Below are 19,618 nucleotides of genomic sequence, written 5' to 3'. Positions count from 1 at the left end.
ATATGCAAAATAATGAAAACTTATAAGTGCCCCCAACGTTTTCTGTAAGCGCTGAATCATGTAACAGTATCAAAAAGTTTTTATTTATTTTTTTAATGTAAGGATTAATGCATGAAATTATGCATTTTATAGTTTAAGATTCCTTACATGTGCCAAGATATTTCCAGTAAAAATACACATTTCTCTGGTATAATGACTTTTTAATATACCATTGCCAAATGACCCCAACTATTCAAAACAGACAACCCAACCAGAATTTTTGCTGGTGTGTGAGCGAGGTACACGTGAATGCAGCAGTGGTTCAGCTGAGCAGCAAGACAGCAACGTGTTCCGGGTCGCGGGGTCATGTTTTGTATGCGGCAGTTCAGCGTTGAAATGCTAGCTCAGTAGCTCATAAGCTCACACACCCTCTGAATAGGTTCATGGAAATACAAACGATCAGCCTTTGATAGTTAAAGATAACTCATGTAAAAACTAACGCATTGAGTATGGTTTCTAAAATAAGTCAGCAGCAACGAGCTGAATAAGCGAGAAGTCTTTGCAAAGCGTGTTGTTAGTTAAAAAGATTATGGGAGGGCGAAGATAAGCAATTACACAGTTTCTGCTAGGAGCCACCCACCCATGTCTGAACATAAAGAGGACCCACGACAGAGGCAGCAGTCAGCAGGACTCGGAGGAGGAACAACTGCTCAAACCAGGACCAGAGGAGGGTCGCTTTGTTCCGGATCAGACACGATGGGGGCCGTGATGGGTCCGGTTCTTCACTGGGTGCATGATGTGGCAGCTGTCACTCTCCTCAAGGCCCGGCGGACTCTGTTTCAAGCTGCCGTACTGTTCTGTGTCCTGCTTCTGCTACTATGGGTATCTATATTTCTCTACGGGAGCTTCTATTACTCTTACATGCCCACAGTGAGCTTCTCCACCCCTGTGCACTTCTACTACACCGCTGATTGTGATGCCTCAGAGTCTGGACTGTGTTCGTTCCCCAAGGCCAACATCTCTTTCATGAGGAATGAGAAGGACCAGGTGATGGCTTTTGGTCAGCCTTATCGCATATCTCTGGAGCTGGAGATGCCAGAGTCTCCTGTGAACGAACAGCTGGGTATGTTCATGGTCAAGTTGTCATCATACACCAAAGGTGGGAAGATTGTGGCATCAGTGGGAAGATCTACTATGCTGCACTACCGCTCCACCCTCCTGCAGACCATGGCTACTTTACTCTTCTCCCCTTTTCTTCTGACGGGGATGACTGAGCAGAAGCAGCTCATAGAAGTTGAGCTTTTCTCAGACTACAAGATGAATGCTTATCAACCCACAGTGGGTGCAATCATTGAGATCCAGTCAAAACGGGTTCAGGTCTACTCATCCCAGCTCCGTATCCATGCTTACTTCACGGGTATAAGATATGTTCTGTACAACTTCCCCCTTACATCTGCAGTGGTTGGTGTGGCCACTAACTTTGCCTTCCTCAGTGTCATTGTGCTGTTCAGCTACTTGCAGTTCATATGGGGTGGTCTCTGGCCTCCAGATCAAGTTAGAGTCAGAGTCATGATGGGAGACAGTACTCGCATCAATCAAAGGAGAGAGGAGGCTAAGAAGCGCATGGAGAAGGAAAATTCTCAGAAAGAACTGGATGCTCCTCAATCGATTGGATCTGAGACTGTAGCTTCTGAATCTGAACCTAAGAGAAACGTCTCAGCAGCTGAGCTGTCGTCAAAGGAGCTCTCATTGGTCCCAGATGCCTCTGGGGCTGATGAGCCCTATTCAAAGGAAGAAGGGTCTCATGACTCTGATGGGCTCGAGGAACAGGGCAACAAAGATGGGTTGGAAGGATGTGAGCTCCCACACCAGGGTGAGACAGCACTTCGACAAAGACCTGGACCCTGGATGAGCCTCTGAACCATTTATTTTTAGTACGCTTGAAAATGCAGCACAGTGTTGCATCGTTTTTCAGTAGATTGATTAACTAATTGTCTCATGCAAACCCACTTATTGTGCTGTCCTGCATGAGAAAATTAACACTTGTCTTGCTTTGACTAACAAACTGCACTTTTCTGTCTTGTAATAACAACAGTTCACCTTGTTAAATATGACCTCTCCCTGCTTTTGTGTTGTTGCTCTTAGACAGTCTTATATATGTACCATCTTAGTTTTGAAGATTTATATGGCAAGAGATATTACATTCCAGCTCCGACATGTTGCACAATATTGCCTGCAGGAGTTTTGCATTACCATGGGCAGGTGTTAGTCAATGATGTAATACACTCCCTGATGTCTATTAGCTTCAGTTTCACACCCTTGGTCAGTCCAAACAATAGCTGAGTACCGTCTGACACTCCTACTATAAAAATAGTTTCGGCCGTACACAAAGTAGAAATTGATTAAGTCTTTGAATGGAGCTACCTCGTACTGTAAAAAAATTACGCTCATCTAGAAATTCAGGAAACTGAATCCCACCGTTAAATGGTTAAGAAAATCCTTGTGACATCTTTTCTAGGAGCAATTTGATTTGCTAAAAATTCACTAAAAAGTGTCTTTGTCTTAAACAAATTCCTGGGGAAAAAGACGCAATGTCCACAGCCTGAGGGGCATGATACATGTTTCATATTTGTCATCCTTTTTTTTCCAGACAGAGATGTTCTGTGTCTTTGAAAGGGATGATTTCACTGCCGTGAAAGACTGCGTTAAAGCCTGAACTTTTATAGGTTGGTTTCTTTTCTGTCAGATCTTTGAACCTAGTTACAGTTGCTCTGTTACAGTGCAGGTTACACTGCATTTTCATGTTGGGAAGAATGTATTAGTCTGTACAACAAAATGTTAAGGTATTTTAAAGGCTGTTTTAGAAGATTTACTTCCTTTGACATGCCTGCCTACTACACAGGCTTGTATTTAACATGTAGGAAGCTTAAGAATGAGAAGAATGGGTAAAGTTCCTCTTTTTGAAATTGGTGCTGGTTTTTAAAGTAGATTATATGAAGCACTGTTGTTATATGTTTCAGCCTACGTGTATTGACCCTTAACTTCAGGGAAGCTTAGGGCATGCGCAGGTTTTAAAGAGGGATGTGGGCAAGTTGTTGTTACAGGGAATTGTACCAAAGATATTGTGAAATAGGAATGTTGTGTGTGTCCTAAAAGGATGTCTATGTTGATACCTCTGAAGTTACATGAGTTTGTATTTATGTGTTAACAAAATAAATAAACTTACTGCTATGCACTGGACTTTCTTTAGAGTAACTTTACATTACCACTATTTATCTGTTAATTGATTGATAAGTTTTTAAAGCTTAGTTCTTGTGTGAAGAATTTTAAAACTTTGGTGCTCTGAAGTAGGGTTTACCCTACATATGTCTATGTATTGTTTTAAAAGTGAATGATGGAGTTACTGATTAGTAAATTTCTGTTCATAAACATGGAAGTTCCTTTTAATGTGTGCCCATTTAGAGTAGCCTATGCTGGATTTAGGAAACCCTCATCCCATTCAGTTTTTATTCATAATATAAACTGATTAAACACACACGCTGGTGTACAAAGTAGCTTGGAAACTCAAACTGTGTGTATTTTACCTCTTACAGAAAGTTTCTCTTGCAAATAAATTCAAAATGTATTTATCTTGGTGAAAAAAGGATTAAAAATGACAAAAATATTGGGATGCCGGTTTGGCCTCGCTGTAAAGTGGCACACCCCACAAAGCAGGAGGCATGGCTCCTCTCCCCATTCCACCCTTCCCCTCTCATTTTCCTCTGGTTTTCTGCTCCATACACCATCCTGTCTGCTTGAAGTAAAGGTGTAAAATCCCCTTATAGTATCAAATAATAATAATAATAATAATAATAATAATAATAACAATGATAATAATAATAATAATAATAATAATAATAATAATAATAATAATAATAATAATAATAATAATAATAATAATAATACATGGCTAAAACATGAGCGTTAAGCAATCAGTGATAATCATTATAAAATGTTTAAAGCAGAGTTAATATGGTTCCTGTGTTTTTCTAACCATTCAGTGCAGCTGATTATTTTTATGATTTAAATTAAGTCAGGATAAAATTACAGTCACAGAAAACAAAAGATCCTAAAAGTTGGAGTAAAAGAAAAATAATTATTCGTGCAAAAAAAAAGAAGACAATTAAAGGTTTTTAAGAATTGATGAAGTCCACAGTGGTCTTGAATGAGCCCAGTGTTGTGTCCTTGTGTTGCATTTCCAAACTGACACACTGGGTTACAACCTACAACAAGCCGACATTCAGAAGACCCTTATTTTGAAAGTGGACTTGAAATCCACATTTGACTCCACAGTTTGCTGATGATGATGTGAGAGAAATATTTTAACCTTAGTGTAATTTTGAGTCAGTGTAACAGAGTGAAAAAGTTGTTCTTTGACACAGTTCACAGCATTTTAGTGATCGAAGAGACAAAGACTGAGTTTCTTTCAAACACATAAGCGTCTTTTTATTTACAGGAAGCTGATTAAATCTGTTGATACAGTAGTTCAGTGTTTTCATGCTATTTGAAATAAAATTAGATTTTCCACATTTGTTGGTAAGTGAGAGGATTCAGTCACCAAAAAGATTCAAGATTCTTGACATTTAATTTTGTTCACAGAACATTTTCCTGGTACTCTGAAGATCTGAGAAGCTGCATGATGATCTGTATGAAATCAGAACCTTGTGGCAATGATATTAAAGTCCATTAGCAGGCTTTATTCAAAGCCACATCCTCGATCTATCAGATGAATTATGCATTGGTCTGAATAAGGAGTGCACTAATTGACTTAAATCATCCATCAGTGGTATTAAAAAGCGCCTCGTCTTTGGCCTTAAGCAGGTATAGATATTACAGACCCTGCCTGAACAAGATTTCACATCATGAATCCTTTTTCCCTTTATGTAAAGACATCCTTTAAGCTTAATTAAATCTGTTTTAAGCTTGTTTATTAAACAATCAGATTTTCCAGTTAAATAACTTTTGTTTGTTTCCGTTGTCAGAGACTTGGGGTTATGAACACTTATGATGTTGTAGCCTTTAGGAACAGTAAACTGCAGAGTGAATACAACAGAATTAAAAAAAAAAACCCAGTCCTGATAAAAATGTTTTTTTGATTAATCACAAAAAACTAACAATCAATATGTCTCACATGGACATGAACAAACGGCTGAAAACCTCAACTCTGTGTTCCAAACAATTTTAATTTACAATTTATTTTATCTTCAACTTCAAACAAAACATTGACTTTATGCTGTGTAAGTAGCTGATTAAGAAAACATTTTTTATTCCTGGATTTATTTCCCCTTTTTAGAAGCCATGTTTATGAACTATTTCAAGTCTTATATTGAAGCTCATCCAATCGTCTTTACCATATATGGGCCAACCATCAGCGTTTTGTGCAGCTCTTCACTTCGAGTGCTGCACTTGAATGCCTTTCTGATCCAAGCTGCCCGCCACAGATGAGGCTCGCTCTGTCCCCTCTCCTTAAATATTGTGCTCCTCCTCTGGGTGAATTTCTGTGACCTCTGCTGTTGTCTCACTCGCCGCTTTTGATCCATCTTCTTCTTGTTCATCATCTGAGCAGTCCGCCCAGCGTCCGACTCTCCTGACTCCCTCACCCACCACAGGCGCGTTAACGCAGGGGTTATGGTCATAGATGACAAGTTTCAGTCCCTGCAAGTGATACAGACCTGGGAAGCGTCGGATTCTGTTCCGATCCACATCAATGACAGCCAGAAAGTGCATTTCCAGCAACACTGGTGGAAACTCTGACAACTGGTTCCCCGCGAGCCAGATACTCCTCAGCTCCTCCAGCCTTCCCAGCTCTGTGGGTAAACTCTGGATCTGGTTGTAACCCAGGTGCAGGGTCTTGAGATTAGGGAGCTCACAGACTACTTTGGGGAAAACAGTAAAGCAGTTCATCTCCAGCCACAGAGTGTTCAATTCCTTCAGCTCTCCCAACTCTCTGGGGAGGCTGTAAAGCCTGTTGTTACCCAGGTAAAGGATGTTGAGCTGGGGCAATCTGCAAACAGCTGCAGGGAGCTCTTCAAAGCAGTTAAAGTCCAGTGCAAGGAGCTGCAGCTTCTTCAGGCCCTGCAGCTCGGCTGGTAAGCTGCTCAGGTTGTTGTCGCTCAGGTAGAGCTTCACTAGCTCATCAAAAACGCAGGCAGCAAGAGGCAGTCGACGCAGCTGGCGGCTGCTCAGGTCCAAAGTTCGATCCAGAGGCATCTCCTTCAGGTCCCCCACTAAGAACCGTTGGCACCGCTCTGAGGGGATGAAGGCAATGATGCCTCGCATGGCGTTACCCATCTTCCTCAGCCTCTGACACACATCTGGTCCTCCTCATCAATTTACAACTGGGCAAAGTGTGCACTGAGGCAGGCTGTGGGCGTCTTTTGGTGAACTTGTTGGCATCCCATTAATTCTCCTCCACCGCCTCTATGAAGATATTGATCCTGATACTCTGAAAAAACAGAAAACGAGTTTGCAACAATGGTCTGCATCAGCATATGAAACTGCAACTAGGAGCGATAACTTGATTATAATGCTAAATTACACCATCACATGTAATAAAGACATTCTGCTGGGTTTTTGTCCAAATGAGCATTCTCATTGGCCGGTGAGAAATTCAAAACATAGTTAACGTAAAAATGATCAGGATTAGAGGTAAATGAAAACACACCTACTTTTTGTTGTTTTCCAGCTGATGTCCATGACTCTCAGCATATCCTACAGTAAGACCTTTGTTTATCCAGCTTAATGAGCTGAAAATGTTGTGTATTCTCTCGACAGATATTTCCCAGTGCGGCACTCTTACTATCTCTCTGTGGCTCCGAGCTTTGCCTTGACTTTCATGGTGATAGCAACCACTGGCTGCTCTCTCCTCCCCATGCTTAATGACTTTCCCCTCTTCTTCACCGAGATGACAGAAATGTGAGAGAGGGAGAGAAAGATAGGATGGAGCAGAGTGCTATGGATAAGCACAAGACTAATGTAGTCAGAAAGAAAAGAGCAACAAATGTTTAAATAAGGCTATTGATGATCAAAACAAAGATGTCTGTCTTTGCCATGAGGCAAGAAAGTTGGCTTCTACCTCTGAGTGATCCCTGAAATTAATGACTGAGTTGAGACTTAAAACTTAAGAGGGAGGTTGAATGAGTTTTCAGTTTCTTAGGTAAGTCTTCTTTCTGAACTGTAAAAAGTAGCACATCATCCCCACCTGCCTGAGGTGTGAAAATTGCATGCTATCTTGCATTTTTTCATTAGAGCTATTTTCCAACAAGATAAAACAGAGAAGGAATTTCATTTCCCTTATCACAAGGGGCAATAGCTGGCAGTCATCTGTTTTCAATCACTGACACGTTGTTTTTAGCACTGGTACTTCTCCTTATCCACTCCGTGTACGGGGGCCTCGGACAGACCTCAGACAGAGCTCACAGCTACTATGTGACTGTTTGTTCAAACTGGCTATAAGTGCAGAAAAACACAGGTGTAAACACTGGAACTGACGAATGGAAAATGTAACAGTGCATTTTATGTCATTATCAATTAGCTGTGAGAGAGGTTGTTAAAAGACCATTATCTAGCCTACTCTTGAAACCAGTAAGCATAAGCAGCATATTTATAACTTGGACCTTGTGTTAATAACTTTAAGGTGTAGTTGCCTGATTAAGAAAAGGGATTTCGCCTGTTTAACTCAATCAACTTTAAATTTCTACAGTCTTGTGACTGATTTTGTTTTTATTCCCTTTTTAAACAACGATCATCATCCTTATTCATTTATTTCAACAGTCAAACATTTTAACTTTTGCTATCTGTAAATATAATAAATGGCTGTTCTTTTAACCTTTTAACCTCATCCCTACTTTTTCTATTCAACCTAAATGTGTTTGGTAAAAGTACATCACTTAAATTTGTTTTTAATCATAATTAATAATTATCATAAAATATTGTGTAACTAGTAACATTAACTAGAGAAGTTGCATTTCCTTGCAGCAAATGCGTTGAAATGCTGAAGCTGGAAAAGTTTGAATAAAAGTGGAAAAAACTGAAAATGAAAAATAAAGGAAAAAAAAAAATGTTAAGAGAAATGAGGAAAAGACAATGAGTGGATAAAGAAAGTGGATACAGTGGAAATGTAAATCAGCCTACAAAAGTTAAAATAATTAAATAAAAAGAGAGAGAAACCAAACAGTGAAATCTCAAAAATGTAGAAGAAAGCAGAAATCTATGATTAATGTGTAAATGAGATGAGGAGAATAGGACCAGTTTAATGTGTGAACAGAGTCTCGAGTCAAAGTCTGCAAAAGGTAGAAGCAGTTGAAGTTGAAGGAGTAGCAGCCTTTTTTGTTTGATTTGAGTCAAGTTTGAGAATTTTATGGCAGGTTAATCGGCAGTTTTTTTCAGTAGCAGCAGCTGCTTCTCTCAGTCAAATTGAAAACATTCCGCCCTCTGAGAGCAGGAGGAGAGGTGAAAAGAGTGAAAAGTTTGTGTCGCTTATACAGTGAAATCTCAAAAACAGTTGAAGATATTAAAAAAGTTATTACAGATATCAGTAGTGGAAAGATCAGTGAACATTTTAAAGCAAAAATGAAGTCTGTAAGTGGGAGTAAGCTGAAGTTAGAGCTTGTTGAAGTTGAAGCAGATTTTAGTCAGAGGAGCTGATATTTCCCATCTGTTTAACATAGAGAATTTTTTTTGGAAAAAGCTGAATAAATCAAAAAGTTTAATAGTTAGAAAAGTGAAAAGATATAGCACACTATTCCTAAACAAGCTGAATAGTTTAAAAGTTGAACGGTGAAAATCGGACAAAATTTGAAGGCTGTGAAAAGAGCCAAAAAACGTACGGAAGAATAAGAAGAAGTGGAATAAAGTCACAGGATAACAATATGTTGAAATGCTGAGTCAGCATTTCAACATAATTAATTTCAGTCTGAGTTTGCTCCAAAAGATCTAAAGATCTGCTTCCTTACTTTTTCACTTTTCAGTTTAATACTTATTCTTCATCAGTTTTGGTGTGAGGTGCACCTTAGACCTGCAGACTCCTGTTTGACAGCAAAAGTAAAAAAAGATATAATGTGACGGTGAAATGACTCAAATACGATGGTGATTACAGGGCTTTTTGAAGGGAATTTTGAGGAATTTTAACCTTATGACGCAATGACTTCAATGATATCATATCAACTTTTCTTTTAATGTCAATGAGACAAAAGGAGCCCTTGTTGACTTTTGAAAGTTCAGAGAAAACCACAGTCTTATTTGGTGAGCAGTGTAAAGTCTTCTGAATTTGTGAGCAGTTGTCCATTTTTTTTACATCTTCACATGGTCTCTGAATGCCAATTTCATGCATAAGAAACAACACAGTGTAGCCTATTTTCTGATGTGCCTCAAGAGTTTTAATATGTGTACCAAAGCTCTTGATAGCTGTGATCACGAGTGCCTTGGCTGCTTGTTAACATGATGTGGTTAAAAAAAAAAACTGGCTCCTTAGGGATTGTTTAAAAAGTAGTGAAAATCACTGGCATACTTTAACCAGTACTCTATAAAAATGTAAAAATTTAAACCACTTTCCGTAAAAGAAAGGCCGTACTCACATTAGGCTGGTTGGTTGTGGACTATATTAATTGTATCATGTTGTATAATGCTTTTTATTGATATCGATATTTGGGATTTAACAAATATATTAGACAGGAAAAAAAAACAGCATCATGAAGTGCTGCAACTCTGAATCTTTGATTTTCATAAACTTTCCAACTCTTCACCGTTTTGAACAAGAGTGAGGACTTTCAAACTGCTATTGTGTTTTTATTCCCATTTTTTTTCTGCTCACAAACACAAGTACATAAAACATAAAGACACGTTTCCATAAAAACTATAATGTGCTTTCCTTTTTCTGCTTCTCTGTAAAAAAATAAAAAATTAAGAACTCATGGTTATACATCCTGATGGATTTACCATAACAGACACATAAAAAGTGTTTTGGTAGTCAACTATAGAGCGGTGGTGGAAAACACCTTACGCTGCGTGGAGGTCTAACAAAGTTGCGAGGCACTATATAATACACATATCTAAATGAATAAAAAGTTGAACTGGGTCATCAGTCCTGGTTATTGAAACCAAAATGTGTTCTGATCTAGTCAATTATGTTAGACAGCTGTGGTGTAGATCACATAACAATTAACTGTTGAACTCCTGTGAGTCATTACAACTTTTTTATTGTAGTGACAACACTAACTGGCCCCAAATTTGCTGTGTGGTAAATAGTTAGATGCAGAATACATAATGTATTTGCACAAATATAACATTCTTTGTGAGTGATATACTCTGCCGTAAGCGACTGTGCTATTGACATCTGATAAATACAAACTTTTTTATTATTCTGTAGCCATCGCTGTAATGTGGACGCTGGTTAGCACAGGGACAGACAGCAATATTTCATCATGCATGACATGTTTTGATCACAGGAGGGAGGCAGAGCTCTACAACGATGCTCCTTTTAATCCTCTCCTCAAAATGTTCAAACATCAAGCACGCTTTTTAGATCTGCTGCTTGCTTCTCCCCCACCAGGCACACTGTGGGACTGATGGTGAACACTTCACTGACAAGTTCAGTGTTGTGTACGGAAGTGGTCAGCAGGTTGTAAGGTCAAAGGGTAAAGGCTATCCCTCTTTCGATTCTGAATACACACAGCCATCTTGGATCTAACGCAGAGAAGAGAAATTGATGCGGTGAGAATTTTATACTTTATTCATGTTTCTCAAATGTCGCTTCACTGCATATTGAAGCCAAATGCATGAGCTTTTTATCTCGTTTCGAGACCCCGCTTTGATAAGGAGGTGTTTAGCCTTTAGCCTGTAGCTTTTGATGCTGTGGCTGCTGCAGACGGAGCTTTACACTGAGCCGAGAAGAGGGACAGCTGACTGTGGATATCCCTGGGCAGAAAGGGCCCATACAGCTGCCCAGTTCAGACTGTTGTCTGATACTTAAGTCTTGCTGTTTTGCAGTTCAAAGGCTCGGAGTGGTGTGGACATTAGCTCCGTGTGAGGGCAGCCCGCTTCAAACCGACGAGCTTAGCTAGCACAGATTGACTGCTAACGTTAGCCACATAACTGTTAGCTCAGTAGCAGGTTAGCACTGTTGCTGTTTATTTACTTTAAAGACTCTAATTTATAAACCACAAAAGTTCAATATAAATAAACTAAGTACTAAATTCAACTATCAGCTATTTTAACCCTCTAATGTTGTGGATGGATGTATACTTTATATTGTTAAAGTTAAACTTTTTATCCCATATGCGATCAATCACAATAGCATACATGCATTGCTCTAAACTTACAGTAATTAAAAATATGCTTAATTAACCTCAGTGAAAAGTTAATCAATGATAATATTTGTTACATAAAACAGAACTTTGCGTTTGGATATAGTTTAACTCAGGAAACTTCTTGCCTGTGTCTATCAAGTTGATTACATACTAACGTTATTTTTCACCAATGTGCTACATACAATGCATATTTCTCAATATGGTTAAAAAAAAGTGTGGTATCTTATTTTTAGCATTAAATAAGTTCTTTAAATAATAAATACTTCAAAATAAAACTTTTACATAAACTATATAAAACTTGTTGCACATGGTTGTGAAGACAACCACTGGAAATATGAAGTGTCTACAAGATGTATTTGTGCTCTTCTTACATTATCCACCTCATGCCAGACTTTTCCCTTGCACATGTCTCACAGCAGCCCTGTGCTCTTTTCAGGTGACGAAAGGCATGTTTGGTACTAGAAAGAAATTTGTCGAGTTCGTCGAGGTTGTCGATAACGACTTCTCTGATGAAGGCATGTACTACAACCAGCCGTCGATGTTCCCACATCGATCGGACAAAGACGTGAGTATGACCCCACACATGCACATTTTCCTCATCCTTGAGAGGACACGGTTTTCTCACCCAACTCTAACCCCAAACCTCATCCTGCAGATGCTTTCTTCTCCTTCACCATCATCGTCAGGGCAGCTGTCGCAGCTTGGTGCAAGTTTGTACGGCCCACAAAGTAGGTGTTCATTACCTAAAACCATTCTCTTGACTCTTTTCTTAGATGTTGAATATCTTGAATGAATAAAATGAGACCATTGTAGTTAAGAGCTCAGTAAAGCAGAGCAAGTAAAAACTGGGCAAATGAAACCAGGGTAACCAAAAGATTTTTGTGAAATTTTGAAGAAGAATTTGTTTGGATTTGGATTCTCAATGTGATTTGTATTTACCCATGTTTCTTTCTACAGGTGCACTTGGCTTCTCGATAAGGGGCATGGGGAACAGTACGCCTCAGTTAAACAGAAATTTAACACAAGGCACGCAGCTAACAAGTCATATAACCCCAACAACTGGTGTCCCCACCATGTCCCTCCACACCCCTCCCTCACCGAGCAGGTGTGTGCTGAAGTATCTGACTTTCTGGAGGAATACTTGTGTAGTTTAAACTGGTGTTGAATAAAATCCATGATATTAAAACCTGTGTCTTTTTGAAGGGGGACATTGCCGATGAACTCGAGGAACATGCTGAACCACTCTCAGGTCGGACAAGGCATCGGAATGAGCGGCAGGACCAACAGTATGGGCAGCTCGGGGCTTGGCAGCCCAAACCGAAGCTCGCCAAGCATCATCTGTATGCCCAAACAGCAACCAGCACGCCAGCCCTTCACCATCAACAGGTACACAGAACCAGTTTTACCCCCATGCCTGTCACTGGAGTGTAACATCCTCACGGAGATCTTCTTAAACTTGGTGATAAAAAGATTTTTGTTTCTTTTGTTAAACAGCTAATTTTTGGAAATCTGCTTCATTTGTTTTTTTCTTCTACTTGTTTTTTTTTGTCACTGCAGCATGTCAGGATTTGGAATGAACCGCAACCAAGCTTTTGGGATGAACAATCCACTATCAAGCAACATCTTTAATGGCACAGGTTTGTATGTTTGAGTAAGATGGATAAAAGGACTGTTAGTTTTCTTTGAACATTTATGTATGAGTGAAGATTTCCAGCGGTGGTCAATGCTGACGTATGATGTCCCTGTTACACTGTTAACAGTATTCTGGCCTTCTTGTTACATTTATTTGTGACTACTGAAACTAAGCTAAAAAATGCACGTTTGACTTACTTTTATTAAAGTTGTTTTCATTCAGTTTTTGTTCAGTTAATTTTTGTAATATTTTGATAGTGATAGCTTGTGTTTTGGGGACATCACGTGTTAAACATCCCTTAACTATCTTATTGATGCAGATGGGAGTGAAAATATAACAGGGCTGGATTTGTCAGACTTTCCTGCATTAGCTGACAGGAGTCGGAGAGAAGGGACTGGAAACCCAACACCAGTGCTCAACCCGCTGGCTGGACGAGCTCCTTACGGTAGGCCATTAGGCTGCAGAAAAGACCGTCTTCTTCCTCGCATTAAGCAGCAGAGAAATGAATGAGAGCATCTGGATTGGGCTCATAATTATAGCAGTTTGTTGTTATTGCACATCAAAGTCCACTTTAAAAAGAACTTCTTTCGTGATCAGCTTCCCAATGCACCTTGGGGATTAATAATGCTCCACATTGTTTGTCGTTATCTATAGTTGGCATGGTAACAAAGCCATCAACTGAACAGACACAGGACTTCTCCATCCACAACGAGGACTTCCCTGCACTGCCCGGCCCAAATTACAAGGACCCCACGTTGAACAGCGATGATAACAAAACTGTTAGTTTTCCTTTTTACAATCATCAAAGTGCCATTAAAGTGACATTTGTTCTGATACAGTTACTGTTTTCATGTCCGGTGTTAAAGATACTTTTCTTTGTTCCCTAGAACTTGAACTCCACAAGCAAGAGCACATCCAATGCAGATGGGCCCAAGTTCCCTGGGGATAAGACGGCGTCGGCACAGAACAACAACCAGAAGAAAGGGATCCAGGTGTTGCCCGATGGTGAGACCTCTCAGCCAATCGTATCGCTCCAATTCCACTGAGACATCCCTTCTTTATCGCACAACTTGGGTGAGGCAGTCAGGCTCTCTACCCTGCATTTGGGGTTAGCTAATTAAAGGGTAGGCTACAATGTGGAAACCAAGAGAAAATACTGTGTGTAACAGAGACCATCATCATCATCATCTCTCCATCACTTGTTAGAGACATAACCAGCTTATTTGCTCTTCAAACTGTGCGTACAGTGTGGTTAGAAAAATGGAGGTAATGTATGGCAGTAAGTATATCTGTACATGAATACTTTCAGTGGTTTGTTTACTTTGAATCATCTCTCTGCTGCTGCAGGTCGGGTCACGAACATTCCCTCAGGGATGGTGACAGACCAATTCGGCATGATTGGACTGCTGACGTTTATCCGAGCGGCAGAGACTGATCCAGGGATGGTCCATTTGGCACTTGGAAGCGACCTCACAACACTGGGACTCAACTTAAACTCGCCTGAGTAAGAAAGCTCTTCTCGCAAAAATGCAGTTCTTGAATGGACTTTTTAACCAGGAGACTTTGTGGTTTAACATGCAGAAATAAGACCTGATAAATAAACGGTCCAGTTAGAAATTCTGCACTTTTTAAATGTTTGATAAACTGACTTCTTACAGCACATTATTTGGAGGTTGAATTGTCTCACTCACCTATAAACAGAATAAGAAACAGTTTGAACTCATGACTGCCTTTTAACATTATAATGTTGATTTTATTTATTATGTCTTTTAATCTGTACCTCTACTTTTAATGAACATTGTAATTTGGAGCTCAGAATGCTAACTGCATGTTTTTGTCCTTACAGAAACTTGTATCCGAAGTTTGCCTCTCCGTGGGCCTCGTCACCATGTCGACCTCAAGACATTGGTAAGACATCGATGTCAAGTTTGTTTGGAGGATGACTTTGATTTTTTTTTTTCATCTATAAGTTACCTGAAATAATATTCGTTTGGCTGAGGGGTTGTTTACACGACAATGGTTTTAGGGTGAAACGCAAAAGTTTTGTTGTGTTTCAGCCTCACGTTTACATGGAAACAGCGTTTCAGCCGACCTAAAACGCAAACTTTTGAAAACGGCCTCCAGAGTGGGATTTTTCTGAAACGCTGCCGACACAGTTGCGGTGTAAACAGTAAGCCGGCATTTTAAGTGGAAACGCTGACGACACACTTCGCTTCGCACGAGCGCATACAACAGGACAACACGTTTGTCGGGAACTACCATGTTGTGCTTGTGCTGCTCAATCTGCTGAATCTGCTGACTGTCTTTATACAAAATGTGCATCTGTTGCTCCACTTTTGAACTTAGTATTCCCCAATACACCAGATGATCAGCTCAACTCTACTTCAGTGGAGATCTACTAAAAGCAGCTTCTGGACAAGAAAGTTATAGCACTGACTATAGGCCTGGCATACTTACTACAGCGTTTTCAGTCCCTCAGCGTGTATCTGCAAACGCACATTTATTTTCTGCGTTTTAGTGTTTTCAGATGAAACGTTGTTGTGTAAACGGGGACTGAGTCAGAGCTTGTATGGTGGCAATCTGTTAACCCAACATAAAGTGAAACATTTCTCTGCTGCTGGTATAGTTTGCTATCCTGAGTGCATCATTGTATGAAAATGGTACTGAAGACAAATCAATGTTATTTTTACAAGCAGGTGTTAACCTTTTGTTGTCTGTCACCCTAACCACGGCATTGGTATGCTTAGGGATGGGTACCTTTCACATTTGAAACGATACGGTACCGATGCCTGGTACCTGGCAATCGGTAGCGGTACTCAACAGTACCAAGTTTCAGTACTTTTATGTGTTTATGTGGTAAAAAATATCAATTTGTTTAATAATGAAATATAAAAAAAATTCAATTTAACAAATTTATTCTTTAATATATAACCTTGCAATGCTGTGCTTATGTCCAGCATGGAAAATCACCTACTCTTCCACTCCCTCACAGTCACAAGGATGCATTTAGGGACCTAAACATGGTACCTTTTGATTTTAAATGAATCGATACCTGGTACTTTTGACAGAATTCGGTTGGTACCTATAAAAAACCTAATTCGGTACCCATCCCTAGGTATGCTGTGTAAATACAAAAAGGTGATTGTAACAGATGTGTCTGTTGACACTACAGGGTGTTAAAAGTAAGGGTCTGCAGGAATTTCTGTTACTTGTTAGTCAACACACATTCAAACTGGGGTTCTCCTCCTTGGCTCAGTGCCAGCAGAAGCGCACACCCACTGCCTCTGACCATAACTGTGCGAACACACTCACTAGCCCAGCAACCACCTGTAGCATCATGTATCTACGAGGGAGAGACTGAAGAGCCGTGCACCTGACTTAGCATGTAAGCACAAGCTAATGACAAATATTTGTCTCATACCTGGTTAGCAGAAAGACAACTCAAGTTGCTCTTCATCCCATGCGGCTCTCTAAGTGCACAAGAGCGGATGAAAGTTGAGCCAAGCTTCATCCAGGTTTTGTAAAAAAAACTTTATCTGTATGGACATTTGTTACACTTTGTGTTATTCTTCCTCTGTGCTACATCCCTTATCGTAGCTTCTCTAATTAGCTTCTTCCACTCGCTAGCAACACGCAAAGTCTGGGCACTGGGCGCACTGTGACTGACTGATGCGGCCATGTCTACTCTCTACCCAGAAATGTCCCAGTACAACCAAAACATCAACATACAGACAATGAAGGGAGTTGAGGCAGACACAGACACTAACACACATGCATAGAGTCCCAGAAGTGACTATTGAGCAGGATTATTCCTGTGAAAGTCTACTTTTTATTTTTCATGAAAATTCTGCAGACTGCACCTTTAAATAAGCCTAATTTCATAAGACTCTTTGGTTCCTTTTTTTATCCTTTTAAGGTCCTGTGTGTGTGTGTGTGTGTGTGTGTGTGTGTGTGTGTGTGTGTGTGTGTGTGTGTGTGTGTGTGTGTGTGTGTGTGTGTGTGTGTGTGTGTGTGTGTGTGTGTGTGTGTGTGTGTGTGTGTGGCTGAAGTGGTGTCAAGTTGTAAAATGACTCATTAAAAGCAGGAATCTTAACATATCTGTATTGAGAAAAGTCTCTCCATAGTTTAAATAAAGGTTAATTTTTTTTCATGTTTTAACTTTTCAGATTTCCATGTCCCTTCTGAATACTTAACCAATATCCACATAAGGGACAAGGTAATTATAACCACACAGCTAGTAAATGCAGGCTTCATGTAGAGAACTTTTTGGGTGCATAAGTAACTTTTCTGCTGTCCCACCTCTAGTTGGCTGCAATTAAACTGGCTCGATATGGTGAAGACCTGTTGTTCTACCTGTACTACATGAATGGTGGAGACCTGTTGCAGCTTCTGGCAGCAGTAGAGCTGTGAGTATTCAACTCTTTGAATAGAGATGGTCTGAAATGTTATCACTTCTTCATAGTTTATGATTCTTTTAGGTTTTTTTTTCTGTAACGGGTTATGGTTTTAGTGCTGTTGTTTAAAAAATTATGACAATCAGTTGATCAGTGCTTTGTTTTTCACCTTTTTTTGTCATACATTTTGAACTTTTGCTCCAGCTTTAACCGGGACTGGAGGTACCACAAAGAAGAGCGAGTCTGGATAACAAGAGCACCTGGCATGGAGCCAACACTGAAGACCAACACATACGAGAGGGGAACTTACTACTTCTTTGATTGTCTTAACTGGAGGAAAGTAGCCAAGGTAAAACCCTGTTTCATCTTTTTTCATCTCCAAATCTGACACCTGTGTAAAACTTTTGACTTTTGTAAATGGTCTGGTCTCTTGTGACTGTGCTAAAAAAATGTTTGCATCTTTAGGAGTTTCATCTGGAGTATGATAAGCTGGAAGAGAGGCCTCATGTGCCAACAACATTCAACTACAACCCAGCCCAGCAGGCCTTCTAAGGCCTGACCAGTCCAAAGCTGCAGCTGTTCCTGCACACAGCACTGTTGTCCAGGAGGGGGCGCTGTGGGACCCACAGCTTGGTTTTTATTCCTGGAGGATTTGGTTCTCTTGACTGTGGGGGTTGTCGCCACCATCCAAACTGCCCTGCCCTTCCAAAATTACATGCTGCCCAAAACACCAACACTTGTTCTGTTTTTATTCTTTGTGTTCCTGCTGTTGTTTTCTCATTTTGAGCAGGTGTTTTGTTTACGTCTCTGAATCTGAAGTCTGTTTGCTCGCAGAGAGGAGGACTAGCCTTGTGGCACAGGACAGTAACAGTAACAAGTGTTAAGACTCACACGTGTTAGAACAGAAAGAAGTCAGGGAAGGTAAATTTATTATCCTTGGACGCAAGTGAAAGTTTGAAAGAAATGCAATGTTTATTGTTGCACTATGTTTAGTAATAAAAGAACACAAAATTTATTTGTGCTTTTTTATGTGAACACTCCCTGAAACAATTTTTCCTTTTCATTTGTGCTCTGTCAGGGGTTTCATGCAACTTTTCCACATGCATACCTTTTCATCCCTTTTTTCTTCCATTTAAATACCTCTGTATTTGCACCAACAAACTTTTTTTCTGTCTGTTCCTCTTATTTTCTTCCTTTGGTCTTTCTTCCTGAGTTCTGTGTCACTTGAACATGGACACAAGGACTGGGAGATGACTTTGGTTTTCGAATTCTGAGATGTTGCTTCAGGAAAAAAAAAAGAAAAAAAAAATTTCCAGTCTTTGTTACAATTTTGTAAGAAATGTGTACATTTTTTTGTTTCTTTTCATCACATAAATTAGTATATGTATGTACGAATGTGTATATATGATTGCTATATATATATATATATGTATGTATATATATATATATATATATGACATCTATTTTGGAAGATATTTTGCCCTGCCTTGTACCTCGTTTTTATGAGGTGAGCATGGATGCAATATGTGGATGTAACAGGACATTTCTGGATCTGCTGGACAGGGTGTCACATGGCACTGTGGGCACTTACAACAAAATAATACAACATTAAAATGTCGTCATTAAAGGAAAGGCCTGATTCTCAGCCAAAAACAAATCAAACAAGGAGATCATTCCCCAAGTTGAGAGTCCAAAGCTAAAGAAGGGATGTATTTCGATTCCAGCTGTTTGAACAGCTGCGAACAGCAGCATTTCATAGGAAACGGAAAAATGACAATTTAAGGAGAAAAAAAATCCAGACCAATCTTGTATTTTCTGAAGTAAAACGCTTTTCTTTGTATTAAAGCGGAAAAGGCTTTCCTGAACCACCACGTGTCTGTGTTTATTCTTCATAAAGCCTGGCTGGTTTTTATTTCCTTAAGTCAGTTTTAAGTAATCATACCTGATTTATGAAAAGTGTGCAGAAATGTGGACGGTAGGTTACATGTTGCTGCATCAGCCATGTTGTCCACCTTTGATTCACTCCATGTAAAACCTCTTTTTAGTTTAAAGGATGTAAGGATAAACTCATGATGGGTTCTTTATAAGTGCAGCTTTATTAGCCTTCAGAGACTTTACAGATCTTTTTTTCAATCAAATAAATTCATGGAATGTAATTTTGACCAGAGGATGGTCCTTTTTCACATGTACCACATGTTAATGGATATAAAACTAGATAATTAAAAATGTATCATCTCCACTGCAGCAGAGGCAAAACGAAATCTCAG

The 19,618-nt window shown here is 39.6% G+C and overlaps 3 protein-coding genes across 4 annotated transcripts; 2 read left to right on the top strand and 1 right to left on the bottom strand.

The window, feature by feature from the left end:
* The first annotated feature begins 79 nt into the window (after nucleotides 1–79).
* Nucleotides 80–3,230, top strand: LOC141796170 (seipin-like). Its single transcript, XM_074677137.1, has one exon. It carries the CDS (start codon nucleotides 622–624, stop codon nucleotides 1,897–1,899), a length of 1,278 nt encoding a protein of 425 aa, XP_074533238.1. The 5' UTR covers nucleotides 80–621; the 3' UTR covers nucleotides 1,900–3,230.
* A 2,254-nt stretch (nucleotides 3,231–5,484) lies between these two features.
* Nucleotides 5,485–6,309, bottom strand: lrrc10 (leucine rich repeat containing 10). Its single transcript, XM_074678566.1, has one exon. It carries the CDS (start codon nucleotides 6,307–6,309, stop codon nucleotides 5,485–5,487), a length of 825 nt encoding a protein of 274 aa, XP_074534667.1.
* A 4,316-nt stretch (nucleotides 6,310–10,625) lies between these two features.
* On the top strand, nucleotides 10,626–19,171 carry cnot2 (CCR4-NOT transcription complex, subunit 2). Of its 2 annotated transcripts, none has more exons than XM_074678454.1 (15): nucleotides 10,626–10,728; nucleotides 11,761–11,889; nucleotides 11,980–12,052; nucleotides 12,282–12,429; nucleotides 12,528–12,710; nucleotides 12,882–12,961; nucleotides 13,313–13,402; nucleotides 13,612–13,736; nucleotides 13,845–13,962; nucleotides 14,305–14,461; nucleotides 14,804–14,865; nucleotides 17,124–17,173; nucleotides 17,263–17,363; nucleotides 17,556–17,700; nucleotides 17,817–19,171. In XM_074678454.1, the coding sequence occupies exons 2-15, from the start codon at nucleotides 11,773–11,775 to the stop codon at nucleotides 17,901–17,903; spliced, it is 1,536 nt and encodes a 511-aa protein (XP_074534555.1). In that variant the 5' UTR covers nucleotides 10,626–10,728; nucleotides 11,761–11,772; the 3' UTR covers nucleotides 17,904–19,171. The 2 variants fall into 2 exon arrangements, with proteins under 2 accessions (XP_074534555.1, XP_074534556.1); XM_074678455.1 differs by having other exon boundaries at nucleotides 10,717–10,728; nucleotides 13,277–13,402.
* Nucleotides 19,172–19,618: the final 447 nt, after the last annotated feature.

The sequence above is a fragment of the Halichoeres trimaculatus genome, unplaced genomic scaffold, assembly GCF_033239565.1.
Source record: "Halichoeres trimaculatus isolate MK-OKI-2021-1 unplaced genomic scaffold, fHalTri1.1 fHalTri1_scaffold_10, whole genome shotgun sequence".
Taxonomy (NCBI): Eukaryota; Metazoa; Chordata; class Actinopteri; order Labriformes; family Labridae; genus Halichoeres; species Halichoeres trimaculatus.
Note: the sequence above shows the minus strand (reverse complement) of the source record. Positions and strands in the feature narration are given on the sequence as shown.

Bases quoted from the DNA above. Each gene is read 5' to 3' on its own strand.
- LOC141796170 (XM_074677137.1), top strand. From the start codon at position 622: ATGTCTGAACATAAAGAGGACCCACGACAGAGGCAGCAGTCAGCAGGA.
- lrrc10 (XM_074678566.1), bottom strand. From the start codon at position 6,309: ATGGGTAACGCCATGCGAGGCATCATTGCCTTCATCCCCTCAGAGCGG.
- cnot2 (XM_074678455.1), top strand. From the start codon at position 11,773: ATGTTTGGTACTAGAAAGAAATTTGTCGAGTTCGTCGAGGTTGTCGAT. The intron at 14,462-14,803 runs GTAAGAAAGCTC...TTGTCCTTACAG, and splicing joins CTCAACTTAAACTCGCCTGA to AAACTTGTATCCGAAGTTTG. The intron at 17,364-17,555 runs GTGAGTATTCAA...CTTTTGCTCCAG, and splicing joins CTTCTGGCAGCAGTAGAGCT to CTTTAACCGGGACTGGAGGT.